The 26,453-nt window shown below is 38.8% G+C and overlaps 1 protein-coding gene across 1 annotated transcript in view; it reads left to right on the plus strand.

Annotated features, from left to right (window-relative positions):
- CPB2 (carboxypeptidase B2) overlaps positions 1-19,565 on the plus strand; it is a 66,164-nt gene extending 46,599 nt beyond the window's left edge. The window contains exons 9-11 of the mRNA XM_007947830.1: positions 6,956-7,158; positions 12,593-12,680; positions 19,381-19,565. Coding sequence (XP_007946021.1) covers positions 6,956-7,158; positions 12,593-12,680; positions 19,381-19,565 — 476 coding nt within the window. The remainder of the gene's footprint in view (positions 1-6,955; positions 7,159-12,592; positions 12,681-19,380) is intronic.
- The last annotated feature ends 6,888 nt before the right edge of the window (positions 19,566-26,453 follow it).

Here is a 26,453-nt window from a genome sequence, read left to right on the forward strand (position 1 = left end):
TTTCTTTGGTATTTTTTGTTTTGGTTTGGTATTGCTAAAGATATGTACTATATAAACTGTTGCAATGTGTAATTTGCTGATGCTATTATTCTCAGATGTTCACTAGCAGATGTGCAAAGACAAATAAAAATCAGATTTATAAAGATACTGATTAAAAATTACAGTAATAATGAAAACAAAGTAAAACAAAAAGGTATTTGACTTATGTCGGAACCAACTTAGTGACTGAGTCATCAGAATAGAGCCCTGTTATAACTTGGGGACTACCTGTGTACATATGCCTATGTATACATCTATATACACACATCTGTATATTCATATGTACCTTCATTATTATACACACACACACACACACATATATACATAATTCACACACACATATAAAAACCAAATGCAAATGCACTGCCATCGAGTTGATTAGACTCATAGTGACCTCTCCTTGGGTTTTCAAGGTGGTATCTCTACAGAAGTAGATTGCCCAATCACCCTTCCAAGGAGTGGCTGGTGGGTTTGAACTGCCAGCCTTCTGGTTAGCAGTCAAATGCCTTAGGCATTATACCACCAGAGTGCCTATATATATATATATATATATATATATATATATATATATATATGCGTTGTCTTAGGCTGGGTTCTCCAGAGAAGCAAAACTACTAAAGGCTGTGTGTGGTGTGAGTGTGTGTGTGTGTGTGTGTACAGAGAGAGATTGAGAAATTTATTTCAAGGAAATGGCTCACACAGTTGTAGAAACTGGCAAGTCCCAATACATGGGTCAGACATTAAGCTGGATGGTTCTCCTGACTCATGTAGCTGCAGTTGCAGGGGCTGAGAAACTTAAGATTGACAGGCAATATAGCAGGCTACTGGCTTTAGAGGCTGACAAATCCAAGATCAGCAGCTAAGATGGTAGGCTGTTGGCTCATAGTCTGGGAAGTCAACAATTCCAAGATCAACAGACAATTTGGCAGGCCACTTGTTCAAGTTCAGAAGCTGGAGGTCAGATGACAATGAGGCAGATGCAGGATTCATATCAAACAAAAAGCTAGAGATCTTTGCCAGGATGTCCATATATATTGGAAGCAGGCTACACTCATGAGGTAAATCCCTTTCAACTGATTGGCTGCTCATAGGAGACCTCATGGGGTAATTACATTATATCAGATTTCAAGATTTCATCATGGAAGATGACTACCTCATAGCTGCTAAACCACTGAGAATCATGGCCCAGCCAAATTGATACATAACTTTAACTATCACATGCATACTATCTATCTATGTAACCACTCACACATTATTTAGTTGTTATTGTTGTTGTTGCAAAATTGTATATATTATATCATTTATAAAATTATCCCTTATTGTGCCATCATTCATCTTGGTCAGGTTGTACTGACTTCACCCTACTGCCTTTCCTATTACCAAATCTAACAAGTGTCTACTGTCTAGAAAGTGGGTCCCCCTCCCTCTCCCTCTCACTCTTGGTAACCACCAAAGAATGTTGCTTTCTATATGTATAATTATTCCTTTTTTAAAAAAGTAATAATGAGATCATACAATATTTATCCTTTTGCAATTCACTTATTTCACTCAGCATAATGTCCTCCAGAATCATCCACATTATAATATATTTTGAGAACTCATCATTATTCTTAATGGCTGCAAAGTATTCCATTGTGTGTATGTACCACAGTTGTTTTTCTTTTTATCCATTTATCTGTTAATTGGTACTTAGACTGTTTCCTTTTTTTTTTTTTTTTTGTCATTGTGAATAATGCTGCAGTGAACAGAGATGTACATATGTCTGTTCGTGTCACAGCTATTAGATGTCTAGACTCTATGCCAAGGAGTGGGATTGTTGGGTCATAGGGTAATTCTATTTCCAGCTTTTTGAAGAAACACCATACCATTTTACGTAATGATTGAACCAATTTACAATCCCATCAGCAGTAGAGTAAGTTTCTAATCTTCCCGCATTTGTTGTTTTCTGGGTTTTTTTTTTTTTTTGATCAGTGACATTTTTGCAGGGGTGAGATAGTACATCACTGGGGTTTTGATCTGCATCTACTTAATGGCTAATGAAACATGAGCATCTTTTCATGTGTTCATTGAATCCTTAATGCCTTCTTTGGTGAAATGTCTGTTCATGTCCTTTGCTCATTTTTTAATTGGATTGCCTTTTTATTGTTGATTTGTTGAAGTTTTCTACAAATTTTAGAAATTAGAGCCTTAGCAGATATCACATTCTTGAAGATTATTTCCCAGTCTGTGGATCTCTTTTTACTCTTTTGGTAAAGTCTTTTGATTAGCATCTAAAAAATAAAACCCACTCACTGCCGTAGGGTCATTTCCAACTCATAGCAACCCCTCCTTGGATTTCTGAAGCGGTATCTGTACAGAATTAGATTGCCCAATTTTCCTATTTTTATGTGGTCCCAGATATCTAATTTATCTTCTGCTATCTGTGTATTTATAGTCACGTTTGATATTTATTTCTAAAGAAAATTAGGTCCCATAGTATTTTCCCTGTATTATCTTTCAGGATCTTTATACTTTTATCTTTAGTATTTAGGTCTTTGATTCATTTTGAGTTAGTTTTTGTGTATGGTGTAAGGTACAGACCCTGTTTCATTTTTCTGAAAGCAGATACCCAGTTTGCCAGCATCATTTGTTAAAGAGACTTCCTTCTGAATTCAATGGACTTTGACCCCTTGTCAAAAATCAGCTGTGCATAGATGATGAATAGTGATTTTGGCAATCACTCTTCAGATGCCAGTTCCTTTTTGGAACTTCTTACCTTCAAGCTTCTATGGTGCTGAATTTTACTTAATATATTCATGTTATTACCATGAAGAGGTCCTTAGGTAGTGCAAGTGGTTTGCACTCGACTACTGGCCTAAATACTAGCAGTTCAAAGAAGAAAGGTCTGGTGATCTGATTATGCAAAGTTTGCAGCCTAGACAACTCTATGGAGGTAACCATGAGTTGGAATCAACTTGATGGAACAGGTGTTTTTATTTATTCATTTTCATTGAGAAAAATTTCAGTCCCCTCTTTGGCATGGTGCTGTATTATTACATTTCACAAGAGTTTTTTTTTGTTTGTTTGTTTTTAATTTTATTGTGGTTTGGGTGAAATTTTACAGAGCAAATTATTTTCTCATTCAACAATTTATACACATTTTCTTTTGTGACATTAGTTACAATCCCCTCAATGTAATTGCACTCTTTTCACTCCCTCCCTGGGTTCCCCATTTCCATTTATTCATCTTTCCTGCCCCTTCCTGCCCTCTGGGCTGTGTTTTTGGGCAAATGCTGCCCTTATGGTCTCATAAGTTTGATTTTTCTGAGGAGCACTTTCCTCACAGGTGTTATTGTTCATATTATAGGCCTGTCTGTTGTTTGGCTGAAAGGTGATCTCTAGGAGTCAGTTCAGTTCCAGGCTGAAAAGATATCTAAAGACCATAGTTTTGGGGTTCTACCAGTCTTTATCAAACCAACTTTTCACAAGAGTTTTATAAAAAGAAACAGAAGTACTAAAAAGAGACAAGAGAGTCTTACATAAAACAAAAAAGTAATTTTAGGGAATCCTTTTTTTTTTTTTTTTGCCAAGTGCCCTAGTATCTCTTCAGTACTATGTAAGCAAAACAGTGAGAAGGAAGAATTAAAATTTAACTCTTCCTCATCCAGAGAAGTAGAATGTACTTTTATGATACTTACGTAAAGTACCTATAAGGGCACTACAGTTTTTAATGAGAAGTGATGTAACATATTTACTTTTTGGTTTTTATGTTCATTTTACACTTCCCCTATATTAAAATTATATGTATGTATGTGGAGGATGGGAATGAGTGTTGAGGGAGACATTTTATGACAACCTCTGGTCTAAGACTTTCTAAGATAGCTTCATTCATTTTCTAAATTATTGAGCTAAACTACAAAGTTTTGCAGTCAGCATTCACTGGAAAATCATTTATATCTTTTCCTATGAAACCATATTACCAGTTGCCATCAAGTTTGTTCCAACTCATGCTGACCCTGTGTGTGTCAAAGCAGGGATCTCAAAGGTTGATTTTTTTTTTTTTTTTTGATAGATCACCAGGCCTTTCTTCTGAGGTACTTCTGGGTAGATTCAACCCTCCAACCTTTCAGTTAGCAGCCAAACCTGTTAATCGTTTACACTATCCAGGGTCAATCTATGAGATCATAGTGTTCTTGGATCCATTATTATAGATCAAAGAATGTTTGAGCTTAAAAGGATGTGGTAACCCAAGCTACTCATGTTACAGATAGGGAACGAGACAAGAAGACTCAGAGAGATTCAGTGGCTGCCCAAATTAATATGACTACTTAATGGCCCAAGGAGGGGTCGCTATGAGTCGGGTCTGACTCAACGGCAAATAACAACAACAACTCAATGGCAAAGCAGAATCTCAAATTTAAATTTCCTGACTCTTCAGGGCTCCTTCTATTGAAATGCTTGAAATTTGTAGAAGGACAGTAACAGAATGAGTTTCTGAGGTTATGCTGTCCAGTAGGGTAGCCACTAGCCACGTGTCACTATTGAGCACTTGAAATGTGACTAATCTGGATTGAGATGTGCTAAGTGTGAAATAAACACTGATTCTGGATATTTATAACATATCTCATGAATAGTTTTTGTATTGATTACATTTCAAACGATAATATTTTATACATATGTTGTATTGTGTTTTGGGGCAAATGCAGAGCTCCCAGGTTTAAATAAGTTATCTTACTAAAATTAATTTCACCAGCTTTTTTTACTTTGTTTTTGAAGTGGCTACTTGAAAAGTTAATATGAATGTGTGGCTTGCATTATATTTCTATTGAACAGAACTGGTTTCAGGATTCATATTAAGGTAGCATCTCTCTCATCCACTCTTTCATGGCATCCTCCACCTTTGCACAAAATATATAACTTTCCTGTCTAGAATTTGTATATACAGGAAAAAGGGCAGGCATATCCAAAAGTGACCAAAGTATCAAAAATAGTTTATCAAATCACAAAAAAAAATAAAAGCAAACAAAATATTGGAAAGGCCTTGGATGTTCCACACATTTTATGGGGAAAAGAATGTTTAACAAGCATTCATTTTTTAGTTGCAAAGAATAGCAAGAAAGCAGAGCAAGCTTAAGACAGGCTTTGTGAGGATAATGGAGTAGCCCATGGAACACAAATTCAAAGATACAGTTGGCCTCAGAAGTACTGAATTTGGGCCTGGACCCTCTCAGTTGCTCAATGAGTCCTTTCTCTCCCTCTGTCATCTCTGTGATGGATGAACTCTGGCTTTCATCCTAATCCACACATTGATGATGATAACAATAAACAACAACAAAGTTCCTGAACACTTACTGGGTGCTCGGCACTGTGCAAAATACTTCATATGTATTATCTCCTTTAATCCTCATTCAGTCTTCATTCAGTGCATAATTGTTCCATTGTGAGAGAAGGAAATTGAGGTATAAGTAGGTTTAAAAATATTTCCCCATAGCCATATAGCTATTAAATAGTAAAGGCAAGATTAGAATTAAGAGGTAAGGTGCTTAGGAATATGGCAGGTTGTCTCTTCTTGTGAAGGATGCTTATCACCAACAGTGTTCAATTTTCATCTCTTAAAACAACAGTACTTACTTCATAGGGTTGTGAGTGTTCAATGAGATATTGCTTATAAATAGCTTAGTAGAATTTCTGATATGTAGCATGTGCTCTGGGGGTATTAGCTGGTGGTGGTGTTACCGTTATTGCCTTTGTTCAAGAAAGCAGCTAGACTGAGACCAGAATCATAGTTTTGATTTCAAATTATCAGTGAAAGGATTCTGACTGGTAGAACACAAATTAAGAATCTAATTCTGAGCTATTTTCCAGGAGGTTTGGATGGTTTCTAGGGTTTTATCCCTATGAATTGAGTACAGAAAGGAGAAGTGGTGGAAGACAGGCTACCATCTGAAGTGGTGTTGAACATAATGTCTCAAAGTAGTGAATAAGTATTATTCCAGCACCAAACATCACCATCCCATTTTATTTACTAAACCAATTTAGCAAGTTAAAAGTAGCACTGAAGGTAAAAAACAACAGTTGTCATCTAGTTGATTTAGAGTCATGGTGCCCCTAGGTGTGTCAGAGTAGAACTGTGTTCCGTAGGGTTTTTAATGGCTGATTTTTCAGAAGTAGATCTTCAGATCTTTCTTCCAAGGTGCTTCTAGGTTGGCTTAAACCACCAACCTTTTGGTTAGTACTCGAATACATAACTATTTGTGCCACCCAGGGTCTGCACTGAAGATAGAACTTGCAATTCTGAGTTCTAGAGTGAAACTTCTTGTATAGATTATATTGATTAGTAATGTTTAAACTACAAATATCAGAAAATCAAATTTATAGTCAATTCAAGAAAAGGGTTCATTTTTCACACATAACCAGAAGTTTGAAGATAAGGCTGACATCTCTGAGATTCTCTCGGTCACTTTCTCGAAGTTGCAAGATGGCTGCCCTAGGCAGCAAGAAAGCTGGGTTGAGATTGACTTGGAATGTTGGCTATGTAGGCATATAAAAATTTACTTCAAAAGAGGTATAGACAACATATAGCAGATACCAGAAATATGTTACATAGAGTGTTTTACCTAATCCATTTATCTAAAAATGTTGCACCATAGACATTTTGTTGTTGTTGTTATGTACTGTCAAATTGGGTCTGACCCATAGGGACCCCTCCTTGGGTTTCGGAGGTGGTATCACTATGGAAGTAGATTGTCCAACCTTCCTTCTGAGGAATGGGTGGTGGGTTTGAACCACCAGCCTTCTGGTTAGCAGTCAAGTGCCTTAGGCAATATGCTACCAGAGCTCCCACCATAGACATTAGGAGAGTACTTTATCAGGGAAATCACAAACTACAATAGTATGTGCATCATTGCATAATTCCATTTTATCAATTTCACCACAGAAATAGGTGCATCAAGTTATCCGTGCTCAGAAACCTACTGTGGACCCTACCCTGAATCGGAACCAGAAGTGAAGGCAATGGCTGATTTCTTGAGAAAAAATATCAACCACATTAAAGCTTACATAAGTATGCATTCATACTCCCAACATATATTGTTTCCATATTCCTACAACAGAAGCAAAAGCAAAGACCATAAAGAGCTGGTAAGTGCTGCTTAATAATTTTTCTCATTGACTTTTGTTGAGGAAACGTTACCAAAAGCAAAATCCACTCTCAACCCGGGAAACTTCTCCACAAAAATAGATGAGAAAGAAAATGTTTTATTACTGAATAAGTATCAAACCAGAATGTGATGCATCACAGACAATCTGGTAAAGATAGTGCAAAGACAGAAAGAAATCTGACATTTTTAGATAACTAAATAATAAATAAATATAAGAAATACCTGAAGTTATGCTCATATTCTTCCAGGAAACTGGGAGGTGGGTGTGATCTTCCCTGGTGATTGTAGTTCAAAAGACATGGTTCCCAGGCCCTTGAGAAAACATCCTTCATTTACATATTTTTCAAAGAAACAAGGAATTTGCAATTACAATTTATCAAAAGTGCATTCTGAAAGAACTGAGGAGCAGGGAATCAACCATCAAACACCAAACTTGTTGCCATCCAGCTGGTTCCAACTCATAGTGACCCGACAGGACAGAGTAGAACTACCTTTTTAAGGAAACAGACTGTTCCAACTTTCTCCTACAGAGTGGCTGGTGGGTTACTATAGAATAAGCATTGAATCAGAATGTGACGCTTCACAGCCTATCTACTAAAGAGATTGTAAAGACAAAAAGAAATGTTACCTTTGTACAACTGAGTAAGAGCTCTGGTGGTATAGTGGTTAAGGCTTTGGCTGCTAAACAAAAGCTCAGTGATTCAAACCCACCAGCCACTCTGCAAAAGAAAGATGAGGCAGTCCACTTCTGTAAAGATTTATAGCCTTGGAAACTCAATGGAGGTCACTATGAGTCCAAATTCACTCCATGGCAATAAGTGGTTTTGGTATACAGCTGAGTGCATATGACCTGTTATATTCATGTTTTCAAGATACAATTGGTAATTTCCAAGTATCTTTATGGCCAGAGAGAGGCTTGAAATTTGAGGCCTGGACCATCTGAGGTTATACTAATCATCCACAAAATTGGAAGGTAGAGGAGGATTACCTGAAGTTACGTTCAAAAGAGATAGCTACCAGGTTCTACTTAACACCTTAGATTTGTTTTTCAAAGAGACAAAAAGATTTGCAATCATAAGTTATCTAATGTGATTTCCGATAAAACTGGGAGAAGCCCTTCCCCTTATTTTCCACAAGGAGAATGAAAGGCTTTTGTTTCCAGTTTATATTTGTCCTAACACAGCACCCTCATCAATTTGATATTAGTGACAGGAATAGTTCATATACAGATTTAGCTAGCCTCCAGGGGCTTGGTTTTATCAACCAAACCAGTTGTCCTCAGGTCGATTCTGACTCATGGAGATCTCATGTGTAGCAGAGCAGAACTGTGCTACATAAGGTTTTCAAAGGTGTGACCTTTCAAGAGCAGATCACCAGGCCTTTCTTCTGAGGTGCCTCTGGGTGTGTTTGAAACCCAATGTTTTGGTTAGTAGTCAAGAACTTATCTGTTTGTACCATCCAGGGACTCTTAATCCTGTTAAAGCAGCTCCAATTTCAGCATTGAGGAAGAGGGAAGGGCCCATTTTTTTGGAGTGTAGTGGGCAGTGGAAGAAGTTCAAAGAGGACCCACACATTCTGTTCCCCCTCATCAATTACTAGTCCCATGTGCTTTATGTTTGGGTTGACAGCACAGGATGATTCCATGTAAGTGTTCTTGATGGATTGTGACTAGGTTGAGCCAAGTCCTAGTCCCAGGGGCTTTCTAGGCAATAAAAACCCAAACCCATTGCCATTGAGTCTATTCTGATTCACAGCACCCCTGTAGGAGAGAGTAGAACTGCCCCCACCTCTGGTGGGTTTCTAAGGCTGTAAATCTTTACGGAAGCAAACTGCCATGCCTTTCTCTCGAGGAACAGCTGGTGGATTGGAACCACTGAACTTTAGTAGCCGCCCAGTGCTTTAGCCACTGCCCCACCAGGGCACCTTTTGTAGACAATGGAAAGTGCTAGAGCAACAGCCTGATTCTTGATCAAGATCTGATCTTTAGGTAGTGGCTTGCTTCTTGCTGACTCTTTTCACAGAATAAAATGCAGCCACATAAGGGATGATTCTGAAAATAGCCCATTTAGTATACAAACATACATGATACCTACAATTCTTTCTCTTTTTTTTTTTTAACCATCCCCAGCCATCTCCTCCCCTCCCTGCCTAGTAACCCCTCCTCCCATGCCACTCATAATTATGCATTCCTGTTTGTCCTGCATTTCCTCATGGAATGTTGCCCCTCTGATGCCCCATGGTTGATCTCGCTCCAGGGATGAATTTCCATAGAGTATGTTTTTGTGTGCCATCCTGGGTGGGGTGGTCTGCGTGGATTCTGAAAATAGCCCATTTAGGATATAAACAACAATGATTCTTTTTCCTTCTCAAGGGAACACTTTGATGGGATTTTCCTTTATTAGTATTATCTTTGAAGAAATGAAACAATATTTATCATTATTTGGAAGTATAGTCTGATTTTTGCTTTACTTTTGATTAATGTTATCACAAGTATTTGCCAAGAGTTACCTTGTGTAAAATACTGTGCTCAACAGATACTCGAAGAAGTATTAGTTAAGGATCCAGTCCTTTAAGAGAATGCAATATAGTTATAGAGATCAACCTTTAACAAGTGTTAAAATAATTGTACTCTAAGATGCCATATTAAAACAAACAAACAGAAAAAACAAATAAGCAGTTGCTTTCAGTCGAATGGATTCCATCTCATGATCTTGTCTGTGTCAAAATAGAACTCTGCTCCCAAGGTCTTCAATGGCTGTTTTATCATAAGTAGATCACCAGATCATTTTGCCAACTCATCTCTGGGTGGACTTAAACTTCCAACCTTCAGGTTAGCAGCTCAGCAAAACAACTTTTTGCTCCACCCAGGGACCCTAAAAGAGCTCTGGTAGCATAGTGCCTAAGGCATTTGGCTACTAACCAAAGGCTGGTGGTTCAAACCCACCAGCCACTCCTCAGAAGGAAGATTGGGCAATTGACTTCCATAGAGATACTGCCTCGGAAACCCAAGGACGGGTCGCTATGAGTCGGATCCGAGTCAACGGCACATAACAACAACAACAAGGTGCCATAGGATGTTATTGTTTTTGTTGTCTTATTCCATGAAGTCAATTCTGTCTCATGGTAACCCCATGTGTTACAGAGCAGAACTGCTTCTTAGGGTTTTCTTGGCTTAATCTTTAAGGAAGCAGTTTGCCAGGTCTTTTCTCTGGTCCCTCTGGGTGGGTTCAAATTGCCAATCTTCCAGTTGCCAGCCAAGGGCAAGCCTTTTGCATCATCTGGGACCTTTTGGTGCCATTTGAGCCCCAAAACCAAACCCCTCACCCTTGAGTTAATTCCAACTCATAATAACCCTATTGGAACAGAGTCAAACTGCCCTTGTAGGATTTCCAAGGTTGTAGTTTTTACAGGGGGAGCTCTGGTAACGTAGTGCTTAAGGTATTTGACTGCTAACCAGAGGGCTGGTGGTTTGAACCCACCAGCCACTCCTTGGAAGTAAGATGGGGCAATGTACTTCTGTAGTGATACGGCCTTGGAAACTCCAGGAGGGGTCGCTATGAGTTGGACCCGACTCAACGTCCCTGAGTTTGGTTTTGATTTTGTGAGTCTTTACAGAGCAGACTGCCATATTTTTCTCCTGTGGAACAGCTGGTGGTTTCCAACTGCCTACCTTTAGGTTAGGAGTCGAGTGCTTTAAACACTGCAGCAGGTGTCCTCTATAGTGTCATTTAGTGACTATAGTAATTACTAGGGAGCTCTGGTAGCAGCATAGTGCCTAAGGCACTTGACTGCTAACCAGAAGGCTGGTGGTTCAAACCCGCCAGCCACTCCTCGGAAGGAAGGTTGGGCAATCCTACTTCCGTAGTGATACTGCTTCAGAAACCCAAGGAGGGGTCGCTATGAGTCGGGGCCAACTCGATGGCAAATAACAACAACAACAAAGTAATTACTAAATAAGTGGCACAGGTGATAAGAACTCACTTCTGCCTTGGAGGGGAAGGGGTTGTCTCATTAACTGAGAGAAAAACACTGAGATAAGGGCAGGGATTATAATGTAGTCCCCTATTTGAGGAATTTATTATCTAGTAAGGAGTGACATATCTCTAAGGAAACAGGAATAATAAAACACTATGGACTTCATAGAACAGACACAATTTCCTTAAGGGATTGGAATTGGAAAAGGTAGGATTTCTACAGATTTACAGGGAAAGGAAGACATTCCAAGCTGAGGAGATGGTTGTGTTCCCTATAGGAGGAAGTTGGGAGCTCTGGTAGCGTAGTGCCTAAGGCACTTGACTGCTAACCAGAAGGCTGGCGGTTCAAACCCACCAGCCACTCCTCAGAAGGAAGATGGGGCAATCTACTCCCGTAGTGATACTGCCTCGGCAACCCAAGGAGGGGTTGCTATGAGTCGGGTCTGACTCAACGGCACATAACAACAACAACAACAACAAGGAGCTCTAATGGTGTAGTGGGTAATGCATTTGGCTGCTAACCAGAAGGTCGATGATTCAAACCCACCAGCCGCTCCACGAGAGGAGGATGAAGCAATGTACATCTGTAAAGATTTGCAGCCTTAGAAACCCAATGTGGATCACTATGAGTCAGGATCAATTTGAAGGGAGTTCATATAGGAGGAGGTAGATGAGGACAGGCTGTAAAGAAGTTTGAGCACCAGAATCAATTTGTATTTTATTCTGTAAACAATGGAATTCCATTAATTTTCTTTTTAAATAATGGGATGGCATAGGTAATATTCACTGCTGTGCCTCTGGGTTTTTCTAAAGGGTGACAGTTAATACCATGATGCATCTTCCAACTTCAGGAAAGATATGGGTAATCAAGAGGCAAACACACTTGAGCAGGGGACTTGGTTGTTATCCTGCTCCAAAGGAGGGAACTGGGAGACATAATCTTTTTTATTTGAAGCACCTTTGAAAGTTACTAGATAGTTCACATAGCATAGAATAGAATTTGTAAGAAAGATAAGAAGTGAATCATGCACGTATAAGACAGATTAAGTATCATTTAGAGAAATTGGGTTTAAAGTTTGGTGATAATATTGTCTAGGATCAAAACAACTCCAAATTGTTCGACTTTGAAGCATAATTCTACTTCAGTTTTCATAATAAATGAATCCCTGAAAAAGCATGTGTGAGATTATTTCTTACTGCAAATTGAATAGTTTCCAGTGCATCAGAATAGTTTATGTTTAAAACCACCCAATTATGATTTCCATGAGGCAAAAATAATTGTTTTGGCTGTTTTTTTTCTTAATTTATTGGTTGGATAAATCCATTTTTCCCCCACATATACTGTTTGATTCAATTAATGTATGATTGTCATGTAGAAACGTCTCCTGTTCTGTTTCAAAGCTGCACATTAACTGAAATCCTATGTCCTGTTACTTCTAGTCTCAAGTGGCCAGTGAAGCTGTTCGTGCTATTAAGAATACTAATAAAAATACCAAGTATACACATGGCAGTGGCTCAGAAACCTTATGTAAGTATTGTTTCTTAAGATCTTAGAGAACTGCAAGGTACTGAACAAATCTGTGTGTTCAGTTTTTCTGTATGGATTTGGTTTTTCTAAGTTGAATCTTTTTAATAAGGTCAAATGTAAAATGATGTGGGAGCTCTAGTGGCGTAGTGCCTAAGGCATCTGACTGCTAACCAGAAGGCTAGGGGTTCAAACCCACCTGCCCCTCCCTGGAAGGAAGGTTGGGCAATCTACTTTCATAGTGATATTGCCTCAGCAACCCAAAGAGGGGTTGCTATTAGTCAGACCTGACTCGACGGTAATGGGTTATGTAAAATGATTGGTTATAACCAATATATTAGAAACAGAAGCATAATAGCTAGGACAGTGCTGAAAGCAGCTATATTAGTAAATGAATACACACAAAAATTAAAAGATATTTAAAATATTGTGCTTACCTGTAAAGAGTAGAGATTATGGAATTGGCATCATGCATGCTGAGTGATGGAAGACTAAGGTGCACTTGACCCAAGCCACAGTATTTTCAATCATCTCATATGCATGTGAAAGCTGGACAATGGTAAGGAAGACCAAAGAAGAGTTGATGCTTTTGAGTTGCGGTGTTGTCAAACGATACTGAAAGTACCGTGGACTACCAGAAGAATCAACAAATCTCTCCTGGAGGAAGTGCAGTTGGAATGCTCCTTGGAAGTGAGAATGGCCAGACTTTGTCTCACCTACTTAGGTCATGTTATCAGAAGGGACCATTCCTTAGAGAAGGATATCATGCTTGGTAAAGTGGAGGGTCAGTGAAAAAGGGGAAGACCCTCAATGAAATGGATTGACATAGTGGCTGCAATGATGGGTTCAAGTATAGCAAGGACTGTGAGGATGAGCCTACTCGATGGCACTTAACAACAATATGCTGAGTGAAATACAAAAGCCCATAAATGTCTAAAAGAATGTGTAAGATGTCCAGGGCCATCTTTAAGGTTACACAGGTTGAACACTATACAAATCTAAACCCACTGTCATTGAGTCTATTCTAACTCATAGTGTCCCCTACTGGGTTTCCAAGGTTATAAATCTTTATGGAGATTGCCTCATCTTCTTTCTTCGGAGCACCTGGTGAGTTTGAACTGCTGACCTTCTAGTTAGCAGCCAAATGCCTTACCTACTATACCACCAGGGGGTCCCATTTATGTTAGATGCTTTTTAATGAGTATCTGTGCTCAAGAGTATTGCTCATAACACACTATATTTGAATGTCTGTTATGTATATCACATTGACAAGAACTAAGTATGTGCAAAACTCAACAAATGTTTTAAATTAATTTTTACTGGAAGATATTTGTTGAGAGTGTCCCTGCGTGATACAAATGGTTAAGCATTTGACTGCTAGCCAAAGGGTTGGCAGTTAAAACACACCCAGAGGCAAACTGGAAGTCAGACCTGGCGATCTGCTTCTGAAAAGTCACAACCCTGAAAACCTATGGAGCAGTTTTACTCTGCACACACGGTGTCACCATGAATCTGAATTGACTCAGTGGCAACCAACAACCATGCATCCTTAGCAGGATGACAGATTAAGCTTCTGTCCTTTTGGAGCTGGAGGGAAGATGAGACAAGGGGAGCAGAAAAGAAATATTTAATCAGGAATCGGCAGACTGTGGCTCATAGGCCAAATCCAAGCCCCTGTCTGATTTTGAAGCAGCTCTGGTGGTGCAGTGCCTAAGGCGTTTGACTGCTACCCAGGAGGTTGGTGGCTCAAACCCAACAGCCACTCCATGGAAGGAAGACTGGAAAGTAGGTTGCCCAACCTTCCTTCTGAGGAGTGGCTGGTGGATTTGAACCTCCAGCCTTCTGGTTAGCAGTCCAATGCCTTAGGCACTATGCCAGCAGAGCTCTGGGCAATCTATTAAGTTAAAGATTTACCAGAAAGCCAATGGGGGTCACTATGAGTTGGAATCGACTTGATGGCAGTGGGTTTGGATTGGGTTTTTGGAAGAGCTAAGAAGAGTTTTTACATTTTTAAATGATCAGGAAAAAAAAGGTCAAAAGAAGAATTGTATTTTGTGACATGAAAACTACATAATATTTAAATTTCATTGCAAATAAAAAGTTTTATTGGAACATGACTATACACGTTCATTTAGGTATTATCTCTGTCTACTTTTGTGCTACAACCAGAGAGTTTAGTAGATGTGACAGAGACAACATGGTTCAGAAAACCTAAAACATATGCCATCTGGCCCTTTACAGAAAAATTTTGCTGACTCCTGATGTAAATAAATACAATATAATTCTATTGGTAAGTGCTTTGAAGAAGATAGTGTGTTTGATGATCACTGCAGAAGAGATAGGCTATGTCGCTAAAGTGATCTTGGTAGGCCTATCTCTGTAGGGCATTCTGGGGAACCTATATAGTAAATGGTGTCAAATAAATGTGTGGAGCAAGATCAGTGTTAAATGACAGATTCTGGAGTTGAGTTATAAACATTTTCACAAATGTAAACAAAATTGCTAAAGTAAATAAAGTTGGAAATCAAGAGTTCAATTTGAGAAAGACAATCATCTCTTCTGAACCAAGCCAAACCAAACTCACTGCCATTGATTTAATTCCAACTCATAGAGACGCCAGTTGGGTTTCCAAGGCTGTAAATCCTTCTGGAAGCAGACTGCCTTATCTGTCTCCCATGGAGCTGCTGGTGGGTTTGAACAACTGACCTTTTGGTTAACAGCCAAGTGCCTTAAGCACTATACCACCAGAGTGCTTACAGACCCTCTGAGGAAGTTGGAAAAAAGGGATAGATTCTGGAAAGCTGTCATTTAAGTAAAGGTAGGTCATTTTGAATTTGGGGTAAGTTTGTAACAGGGCCTCTTGTCTTTCTGGTTTGTGATAGGTCCAAGGGTTCTTGGTTTTACTATGATGAATCTGAAGAGAACGTGAATTTGGAAAATACAGCTGATCCAGGTTTATAGGTGGAAGTACCAGGGGCTGGTCAAAACTGGTTATAGTATTTTCTGGTTGATATCAGGCAGAGGGAATGGCAAGTCGAAAGGCTTTGAGACAGTATATTCAAGGTCTCAGAGTATCCTTTGACAGGTAGGATCTACAAGGCTATATAAACAATCATACTTGTATTATTTTTAATAAATTGCTTAGGCACCAAATGTTCTATTAGTAGAAAATCCAGAATCTTCCTCTTGAGGTATCTTCCTTCTCTCCCCTACCTCCAGCCACCCCAGAAAACTGGGGCCTGATTGGGCTACATGGTATCTCTCTGTAACTTGGTGCCACTGGTTAATGTTGGTCCCCTGCTGCCTTTGCTGACCCAGATCCTCACCCTGTCACTGAGGAGCTACACAACTTCTTCACAGTTCAGAGCTTTCTTGGTTCTCATCCCCCTTCTCTACTACTATTCCCCGTAGCATAACCACATGCCTTAGGGGTGGAGGTGCTTATAGAAGCAACTCTTTTTATGATTAAATCAGCCCAACTCTACACATTTCATTCATTCAGCATGCATCTATGTGTATATGTGGATAAGCATAGGAAAATGCCAGGAAAAATATGTGCCAAATATTGATAATGATTATCTGAAATGTTTGCTGAATGAAATAGTGGATGAATAAATGATAAATGAATAAATGAATGAGTGAATAAATGAATGGATAATTTGTTCAGTCCACTGCTGATGGATATTTTTCAATATTAGAAACAATGCTTAAGTAAACATTCTTGTAATTAATCCAAGTCTAGCTATTAGAAAGACACATAAATTATCGTTATTTACAAATTATATAATTCCCTACATGTAAAACAAAAAAATCAACCAAAATATAAATAACGATGAAAAAGTTCAGAAAGGTGGATGACTATGAACTAAATATAAATAGATCAATAAATATCTCATATACTAATAATAATCCACTAAGGCATATATATATACATATAGATACATACCAAAACCAAAATGAAACTCACTGCCTTCCAGTCAGATCTGACTCATAGCAACCCCTCCTTGAGTTTCCAAGGCAGTATCACTACAGAAGTAGACTGTCCCGTCTTCCTTCCAAGGAGTGGCTGGTGGGTTTGAACCTACAGCCTTCTGGTTAGCAGTCAAATGTTTTAGGTGCTATGCTACCGGAGTGCCCATAGATACATACAAACACACATATATATGGACTCATTGCTAAATGAGTATGTGTGCACACACACATACACACACAATATATCCATAGACTCTAAATAAAAACCTACAAAATTTTTACTGGGGTACATAAAAGAATAAAATAAAAGAAACAGAGAAACCTATCATATTTTTAAGTAGAAGAGCAATATATAAAACATGTCAGTTCTTCTAAATTAATTTGTATATTTAATGTAATCTCAATGAACACTTAAGCAATTTTAAGCTCATTTGAAAGAAGAAATTTAGTAGAAAAGTTTGTAAAATTCTGAAAACTAAGAATAATGACAGAGAATTTGCCCCAACCAGGAAATAAAGCACATTATAAACATATAGTAATTAAGATAGTATGGAACTGATCCAGGAATAAAAAATCTATAGAAAGGAATAGTGAATACAGAAAGATACTTAAGGATATTGGGATATCTAACATGATAAAGAAGGCATTTCAAATTGTTAAGAATGTTAGATTGTTCAATTGGCGAGTTGGAAAACCTGATGAGCTACTTAAAAAGAAATTAATTGGATTACTAATTTATGTCTTTCTCCAAAACAAATTCTATGTCAAATATTTTCACATTAAAAAACTCTGTCATAACAAAATTGAAAGCTGTGTAATCAAATGAGAAAAAAAAATTCTCCACATATTGTTGTTGCTAGATGCTTTTGAGTCAGTTTCAGTTCATAGTGACCCTGAATGTACAACAGAATAAACACTGTCCAATTGTGTGCCATCCTAACAGTCATTGCTATGTTTGAGCCCATTGTTGCAGTTACTGTGTCAATCCATCTCATTCAGGGTCTTCCTCTTTTCCACTGACCCTCCGCTTTACCAAGCATGATGTCTTTCTCCAGAGACTGATCCCTCCTGATAACACGTCCAAAGTACATGTGACCACATCTTGTTTTCTTTGTTTTTAAGGAGTATTCTGGCTGTACTTTTCCCAAGACAGATTTGTTTGTTCTTCAGGCAATGGTATATTCAATATTCTTCAACAATACCATAATTCAAATGCATCAATTCTTCTTCAGTTTTCCTTGTTCATTGTCTAGCTTTCTCATGCATATGAGGTGATTGAAAATACCATGGCTTGGGCAAGGTACACCTTAGTTCTTAAAGTGACATCTTTGTTTTTAACACTTTAAAGAGGTCTTTTGCAGCAGATTTGCAGAATACAATATGTCATCTGATTTCTTGACTGCTGTTTCCATGGACACTGTAGATACAAGTCAAATGAAGATTTCAGGCTTGCAAACCCTACCACCCATCAGGAGCATTCAATCTGTCTCCATTTATTATGATGTTGCTTATTTGTCCAGCAGCAAGGGTTTTTGTTTTCTTTAAGTTGAGGTGTAATCCATATTGAAAGCTACAGCCTTTGATCTTCACCAGTAAATGATTCAAATCCTCTTCACTTTCAGCAGGCAAGATTGTGTCATCAGCAGGTTGTTAATGTTCTTCCAAGCCAAAAATATTCAACTCACTACTAATCACAGAAACAGAAAATAAGGCAATTTGAACTCATTAGTACACAAAGCTTGTCATGATGGAGTATATTTAGAAATGTTATAAAATGTTATAAAATACATAATGTGACCCCATTTATGTATGGTAAAAGATTAAGTATGTGAATACATGTACTAAAAAGTGAAGAAAAAAATACACTTACACAGTAACAGGGAGCTCTGGTAGCATAGTGGCTAAGGCACTTGACTGCTAACCAGAAGGCTGGCGGTTCAAACCCACCAGCACTCCTGGGAAGGAAGATGGGGCAATCTACTTCGGTAGTGATACTGCCTCGGAAACCCAAGGAGATGTCGCTATGAGTCGGGTCCGCCTCAATGGCACATAACAACAACAACAACAACAAAAAAAAACAGTAACGGTGATTATCATTCCTTAGAGGTCGCTGGGTGGCCCAGCCAGTTTGCAGTTACCTACCGATCATCTCAAGGTTGGCGGTTGGAACCACCCATCAGGACCATAGAGAAAAAGTCCTGGGGATCTGCTTCCTTAAAGATTTAGCCAAGAAAACGCCATAGAGCAGTTATACTCTGCAATGCATAGAGTTGCCATGCTTCTGAATTGACTCCACAGCAACACGTTCTCTGGCGGTGCTGTGGTTAAAGCAATGGGTTGCTAACTCTAAGGTGGGCAGACCTAACCTAATAGGCGCTCAGTGGGAGAAAGATGAGGTAGTCTGCACTTGTAAATATTTAGAGTCTTGGGAACTGTGAGAAAAATGTGGCAGTCTGCCTGAGTAAAGATTTCAGGCTTGCAAACCCTATGAAGCAGTTCTGCCCTATGATATAGGGTTGCTTTGAGTTGGAATCTACTCCAGCACAACGGGTTTGGTTTGCTAAGGTTATGAGTGATTTTTACTTTCTTCTTTTCCCTTTCTTCCCTTCAATGTCCATTTTCTACAAGTAACTGAGGTTACTTACAGAGAAAAGTAAAGGTATTGTCATTTTTAGGGAAAAAATTGTTAACTAATTTAAAATATGTTTTAAAAAGCAATTTCTTCTTGTAGACCTAGCTCCTGGAGGTTCGGATGACTGGATTCATGACCTGGGCATCAAATACTCGTTTACAATTGAACTTCGAGATACAGGCAGATATGGATTCTTGTTGCCTGAACGTTACATCAAACCAACTTGTGAAGAAGCTATCGCTGCTGTTTTGAAAATAGTCTGGCATGTCATCAAAAATGTTTAATCTCATTGAATTTATCACTTTGCTCCCCCATATTTTAATTTATTGATTCCAAAACCAAAAACTAAACTCACTGCCGTCAAGTCTGATCCAACTCATAGTCACCCCTCCTTGGGTTTCTGAGGCGGTATCACAGCAGGACCAAATAATTGTGCTTCTTTTTAAATTTTATCAAGAGTTTTGTCACAAAGTTTTCCTATTTCCTGATTTTGTCAAAGAACGAAATAAATGCTACCTTGAAATTAAGACAAGGATTCACATTTCTTTTCACTTTTTTATTCTTTTAAATTATTATTGTAAGGGGATGTTGTTGTTGTTGTTGTTATGTGCCATGGAGTCAGACCCGACTCACAGTGACCCCTCCTAGGGTTGCCAAGGCCGTATCACTACGGAAGTAGATTGCCCAACCTTCCTTCCCAGGAGTGGCTGGTGGGTTTGAACCGCCATCCTTCGGGTTAGCAGTCAAGTGCCTTAGGCACTATACTACCAGAGCTCCCATTGTAAGGGGATAGGTATTGGTTTATTTTTTTTCCCTTTGACTCACAATGTTCGACTAACCATTCAAACAATTAAAGAGCATGATACAGATCACCGATTAAAAGTTTAGGGACCCTAAGCAACAAAAGGAAAGATGGTCAGGAATGCAAGAAAGATTTCTGCTCCCAATTTTTGGTAAATTTCTGCTTGGGCCCCTAAAAATACAGCTGTGTGTTCCATTTGCACCATAAGAATAGGCGATGGCCTAGAAAGGAGAGAGATGTCCCAAAACAGGACAGACACCGACTTTGGTCCCGCTCAGGCGTTCAGTAAAAATTATTGAACGAATGAATGAATGGCTATATGTACTTACTTTCAACAAATGTGGCATTTTACGCACCAACAATAACCGTAGGTTATTTAAGAAATAATGTAACAAAGGAGGAAAATGCTTTCTCTTAATTTCATTGTTAATTGGGAATCAAAAAAAGTTCCGCACGACTCCCAGTTTCCTTTCTCAAAGTACCTCTCTAGGATTCCAAGTATCGCTAACATCTTAGTTCCTCAGAGTTGACGCGACGTACCAATAAAGGGGTGGTGCCTGCACGCTGACGACTAATCTGGTGGCCGGAAGTCGCCTCGTTTTACCGACGAACAGGGCACTCCCTTGACTTCCGGCGGCATTTTGAGTCGATCTTCCTAGCGGCCTGGTAGTCTTTTCGTTGCCGTTTATTACGCTCCATTTTCTTTTCATTCTTTTTTTTTTTTTTTCCTTCCCACGCCCCAGTCTCGCGTGACCCTGGCGTAGCAGCAATCGCTTTGTTTCTCAGTCTTCCCAGGGGCTATCACTAGCAGAGGACCGGTTCCCGGGAGCCGCGCGCGCACTTCCTTGTCGGTCTTCCTCCTCGGGCCAGGCCCAGTGACATAGGGTCGCCTTTCTTGCTTCTAGGAGCGTCGGCAGTGTTGGAGCCTTCGGACTGCGCTTGGGAGGAGAGCTCGGCGTAGAGGTAAGGGTTCTGTGAATTTATGTGGGTATTTGAGGGACCGCGTTGGTTGAACCCAGGCTGGGGAGGCCCGGATTTGCCCACCATCCTCGCTTGGATCACACCACGATTTTGAGCTGTCCTTGAGCATCCTTCCCTTAAGTCCCTGTTCTCTGGTCGTTTCTCTTCCTCTTTCTGAGTGTGACGAGTTTGTCTAGGGGATAGGTCGACTCAGGCAAAAGACTCTGATGTGTGCAAGCAACCCTTGAGCAGGATTAGCGTTTGTATGCAGTGGGAGGGTGCTGGAATAGATTTACATGTGTCCTCTTTCTGAATTCCAGACCTATAATCGATAAAGGGATCTTAACTTTTGTTTGTCTGGGGCCTTGTTTATTTCCTGGCAGTGATAACTTACCGATTTAGGGTTTGGCAGTTGAATGCTACTTCATCCTCACGTCCCCTTTAGCAACCATCTGTGAGAAACATGGTTAAATGGAGAAGTGGAATGAAAGGGAAGGACCTGATGTTTAGCATTGTCTCTTTACTAAATAGATTAGCATAATTTATATGGCTGGGAATTATCCGTAGTTGATGTTACTTACATAATATTTGTGGGCTCTTGTTGGTAGAACGTAGTGTCTTAAGCTTTTTGGCTATATTAAACGGTTCCGGATACTTTGAACTACTTTGAAAATGATGGGGAGTATCCAGTCTCTTAAGGTTTTTGCATTTTTAAAGAAGAAATTTAAAATGTTTGGAAAAGGCCTTCACACCCCAAGTTTTCAAAGTCCATGATACTGTTTCTGTAAATACAAATGCTCATGCGCTGCTATCGATGTGTATACGGTATCTGTTAGCATGGTGTAGTTCTATGATATTTGATGTTAATGGCTTTAGTATCCAAACAATAATATTTTGGACATCCATTGATTGTCAGATAATTTTCAAGTTCTTAATAAAATATTTAGATTGCAGTAAATGAGAGTTCAGAAAGAGACTAAGAAAATTGATGCACCTGTATATCAATTTGTGTCTTTAAAAATAGTACCAGGAAACCAAGGTTTTCACTGTGCCCATCTAGTAAGATATAGTTTTATCAAATATGTGCCTCTTTCTGGAATCCTGGTTATTGGTGATTCGAATCAAACGTACATTTTAGATTTGCAAACTTATCTTATTTTCACATCTATAATGATTAGAGCTGTGGTAGTGTAGTGCCTAAGGTACTTGACTGCTAACCAGAAGGCTGGCGGTTCAAACCCACCAGCCACTCCTCGGAAGGAAGGTTGGGCAATCTACTTCGTTAGTGATATGCCTCGGAAACCGAAGGAGGGGTCACTATGAGTCAAGTCCGACTCAATGGCACATTAACAACAACGTAAATTAAGCTATTAAAACCCAGCAAGTAGATGCTGTTTTAAGTTTTTCTAATACAAATTTATTAAAATTTAAATAATTAATCACTGTTCATTTATATTATAATATGAATTTTTATTTCCATATAGAAAGCAAAATTGGTTTTCAGTGGATGTTAGTCTTTCCTATCTTTCCCATGTTTCATATAGAGTTGGAGGCATGTTTGCAGATAGTTTGTAGCAGTTGAGGTAGCTGATACTGATACTTAAAAAGTCCTTTTTTTATTATTGTTTTGTATGTTGCAGTTCTGTTTACTTTCACTTCATAGTAGTTCCTATTATGGGATATTCTTTGTGTATACACAATCTTTTTAACAAGTTGCTTTTCTGCACAGTGCTACAGTATTGCCTTACTCACACATGTGTTCTCAGGTTTGTTGTGTCACATTCTGTTGCAAGATCATCTTGGAATTGATTTACTTAACTGCTAACCAGAAGACTGGCGGTTCAAACCCACCAGCCACTCCTCGGAGGGAAGATGGGGCAATCTACTTCCGTGCTGATAACTACCTTGGAAAACCAAGGAGGGGTCACTATGAGTTGGGTCCAACTCCACGATACATAACAACAACAACATAGATAAGCAATCTAGCAGGTGGTTTTAGAAAATTTCTTTTTAATAAATTCTTCAAAACTGTGCATCAAATAAACTTAGCTGTTTTTTCTTTTAAAAATATGAAATATAGGTGTTTGGAGAATTTAAATAATATATAACCCTTTTAATCTTAGAAATTCAACGGGTAGGGATTTATTTGACTAATTCTTCAAAACTATGCATCAAATAAACTTAGTTGTTTTCTCTTTAAAAATATGAAATATAGGTGTTTGGAGAATTTAAAAAAATATATAACCCTTTTAATCTTAGAAATTCAACGGGTAGGGATTTATTTTACTAGTTAATACGTAATTTTAATGGCTTATTTGACAATTTCCTAATATTATGCTACTACTATATAAGGGAGCTCTGGTAGCATAGTGGCTAAGGCACTTGATTGCTAACCAGAAGGCTGGCGGTTCAAACCCACCGGCCACTCCTCAGAAGGAAGATGCGGCAATCTACTTCCATAGTGATACTGCCTCGGAAACCCAAGGAGGGGTCGCTATGAGTCGGGTCCGACTCTATGGCACATAACAACAACAACAACTGTATAAGATAAGTGATGATTGCAGTGTAGTAAATTACTTAGTATGGCTTTTCTACCCATAAGTCATTGTAAACTCAGTGGTGGAATGAGCAACTGAGGAGCTCCTGATTGTAAATGTTGTCCACCTGGGTTATTTCTGTTGGGTGTGGCACAACGCAATGTTATTGGAGGCTTAGAGTTCTGATGCTATGATTGGCTAGTTTGGCTGCTCTGCCAAGCTCAAAAGGAGGCCTCCTAGAGACAGAACTCTCTCTGACTGCTGGTTGAGGAAGGCGTGCTGCTGAAAGAGACACACATACTACTGAAAGAGACACGTGCTGCTGGGAAAGAGGCACAAGAGACACATGTTGCTGAGTAAGACACTGAGGGACATGCACTGCTGGGGGAGAGACTGTGAGAGACTTGGCTGAGAGACGGTGGGCTGGGAGAAAGACTGAGCGTTCTTCCTGAACTTGAATTGTAGCCGGGTGCTTCCCTTATGAATCGCATAATCTGGGAGTTCTGTGTGCCACTGCAGTGAATTATCGAACCCAGGAGAGAGGTGGTGGGTGCTTTGGGAGGAACGGTTGGAGAAAGGGCTGGAGGGAGGCAGCATGTCTGGCCTGGCAGGAATAGGCCTTGGGCTATTGATGGTGATTCTGTCTTCCTCTTGTGGGATTAGAGGAGGTCAGAACGAGGTCAGAACATGTGGCCTCCTTGCCCTTTTTGCAGTGATCATCCAGATACAGTAGGTTATGCATTCATTTATGCTACAGGAAGATGAGACCTCAGATAAATCAAGAAGATACCAGAACTGATAGATGTTTTAACAAACATCTTAGTCATTAGGCTTGAGGACTAATTAATTATTCAAAAAAAAAGAACCCAAGCCCTGTAATTTTCTCCTTTTTCAGCTGTATTTATAGTGTGCGGTGTTCACTGCATTATAATTTTCCATTTTTTATGACCCCCTTTTGCTGTACTTTTAATAAATTCATGCTTTATGTCTCTGCTTTTTTAAGTTGAAGGAGATAACAAAAACTTCAGATATACATGTATTCACCAAGTAAAAGTAGAAAGAAATGACTAAATAGAGTTTCACCATTGTTAGTTACTCTGGCTTTAATAATATTAGTGTTTGGGGAAAAAAATGATGTGACTGGAAGTGTGATAGTAACGGCAACTTAAACCAAACAACAGAGGAGAACAATTAAATTGAAAACAAAAATGGAGAGAAGACCGTCAAAGAAGAGTTAACTAAATTTGTAAATTTTGGTGTAATCTCGATTTGGAATCTCTGAATTGGAAAACTTAAGCATTTATATTTTTATAAATTTATTTTATTTTTAGCATTTATATTATTTTGTTTTATTGTCCCTAACTTTTTCTGTATACTTTGACACATGTACTTACTGAAGCTTATTCAGATATTAATTAAAAACAATTTTTTTCCTTAGTCAAATCTACCTTTTATTCTGTTGTGATGTTTATCTTCCTTTGTGAATCTAAATTTTTAAATAGGATTTAAAGTTCTAATTTAGTCACATTAGGTGGCAACATAGTTTTTAAAAAATTCATGTATATAAGAGGGTTTTTTTTTTGGGTATATTGTAGATTGTGTGTGTTTTTAAATAGGATTTTTAAAAAGTTGTATATCGTGTTCTTTACAAGCAAAAAACTGTTTATACAAAATCATGAATGTTACGTTTCAGTGATAGTATTTTAGGTAACTTTTTATTGTTGAATTGTCAACAGGGATGGAGTGTCCTAGTGATCAGAACTCCTCTGGTTCATCTTTGTTTTAGTTAGAAAATATCAATTTCTCCTTTTTATCACTTTGCTTCAGATTCTTTCTTTTTTTTTCCCCCCTCTTCTCTCTCTAGGACCTCTCTGTAACCTAGACCTGGTACCCCGATGCAGTGCCATTTCAGGACAAGGTCCGACACTACTGGACTCAGCAAAAAGGACAGTACATCTTTACTTCATTGCAGTTCTTCTCTAACTTGGAAGACTCAATAGTAGCTGGAAATAAAATTCCTGGGATAATCAACTATGTAGGTGAATCTTGAGTAGTTCTTGATATAACCTGTGAAAGCAACTTTGTTTCTTGTGGGAAGCAACTTTCTTGATGGCAAGGGGAGGTGTAGGTTTGGATCATTAGTCCTCACTTGATTGTATTTAGGAGTTCTGGTGTCTGTAGTGCCTATGGCATTTGACTGCTAACCAGAAAGCTGGTGGTTCAAACCTACTAGCCACTTCTCGGAGGGAAGGTTGGGCAATGTGCTTCTGTAGTGATACCACCTTGGAAACCCAAGTAGGGGGCGCTGTGAGTCAGATCTGACTTGGTGGCAGTGAGTTTGGGTTTTTTTTTTTTGTTTTTGGTTTGATTGTATTTAACATAGCAGTCAAACCCTTTGAAATCTTCAAAGATTGTATTAGGAATCTACGATTGGAGGAAGACTCAGACACCATGCTTTCCAGCAGTAAGTCTGTAGAAAAGAGGAGCACTGATCCATGCGGCAAGTGATGGAACAAAAAGAAAAGCAGTGGAGTGAATACTTGGGGCCCTCAGAAAACCAAGCAAGAAGATAATGGATGACCAGTGTTTTCAGTACAATAATAAATCTATTGTTCCAACTGTAGAAACCATCATCATTAATTTTTTTGGAGATTCATTTGTTGAGAGTGAAGGTGGGTAGGAGTAAGGCTGTAGGGAGACAGAACTAACTCATTTCCTTTGTAGTGGAAGGAAAAATGTAAAGTTAGGGATAGTCTCCTTTAGGCAGTGTGGTAGATAGTGTCCCTGTTTTCTAAGTTGTAGATAACTAGCTAATAAGAAACTTTTGAAACTCATTCAATTTTAACTTTATTTATAAATGTTTTTAGAACTGA

The sequence above is a fragment of the Orycteropus afer genome, unplaced genomic scaffold (assembly GCF_000298275.1).
Source record: "Orycteropus afer afer isolate SDZICR_OR568_19922 unplaced genomic scaffold, OryAfe1.0 scaffold00194, whole genome shotgun sequence".
NCBI classification, from domain to species: Eukaryota; Metazoa; Chordata; class Mammalia; order Tubulidentata; family Orycteropodidae; genus Orycteropus; species Orycteropus afer.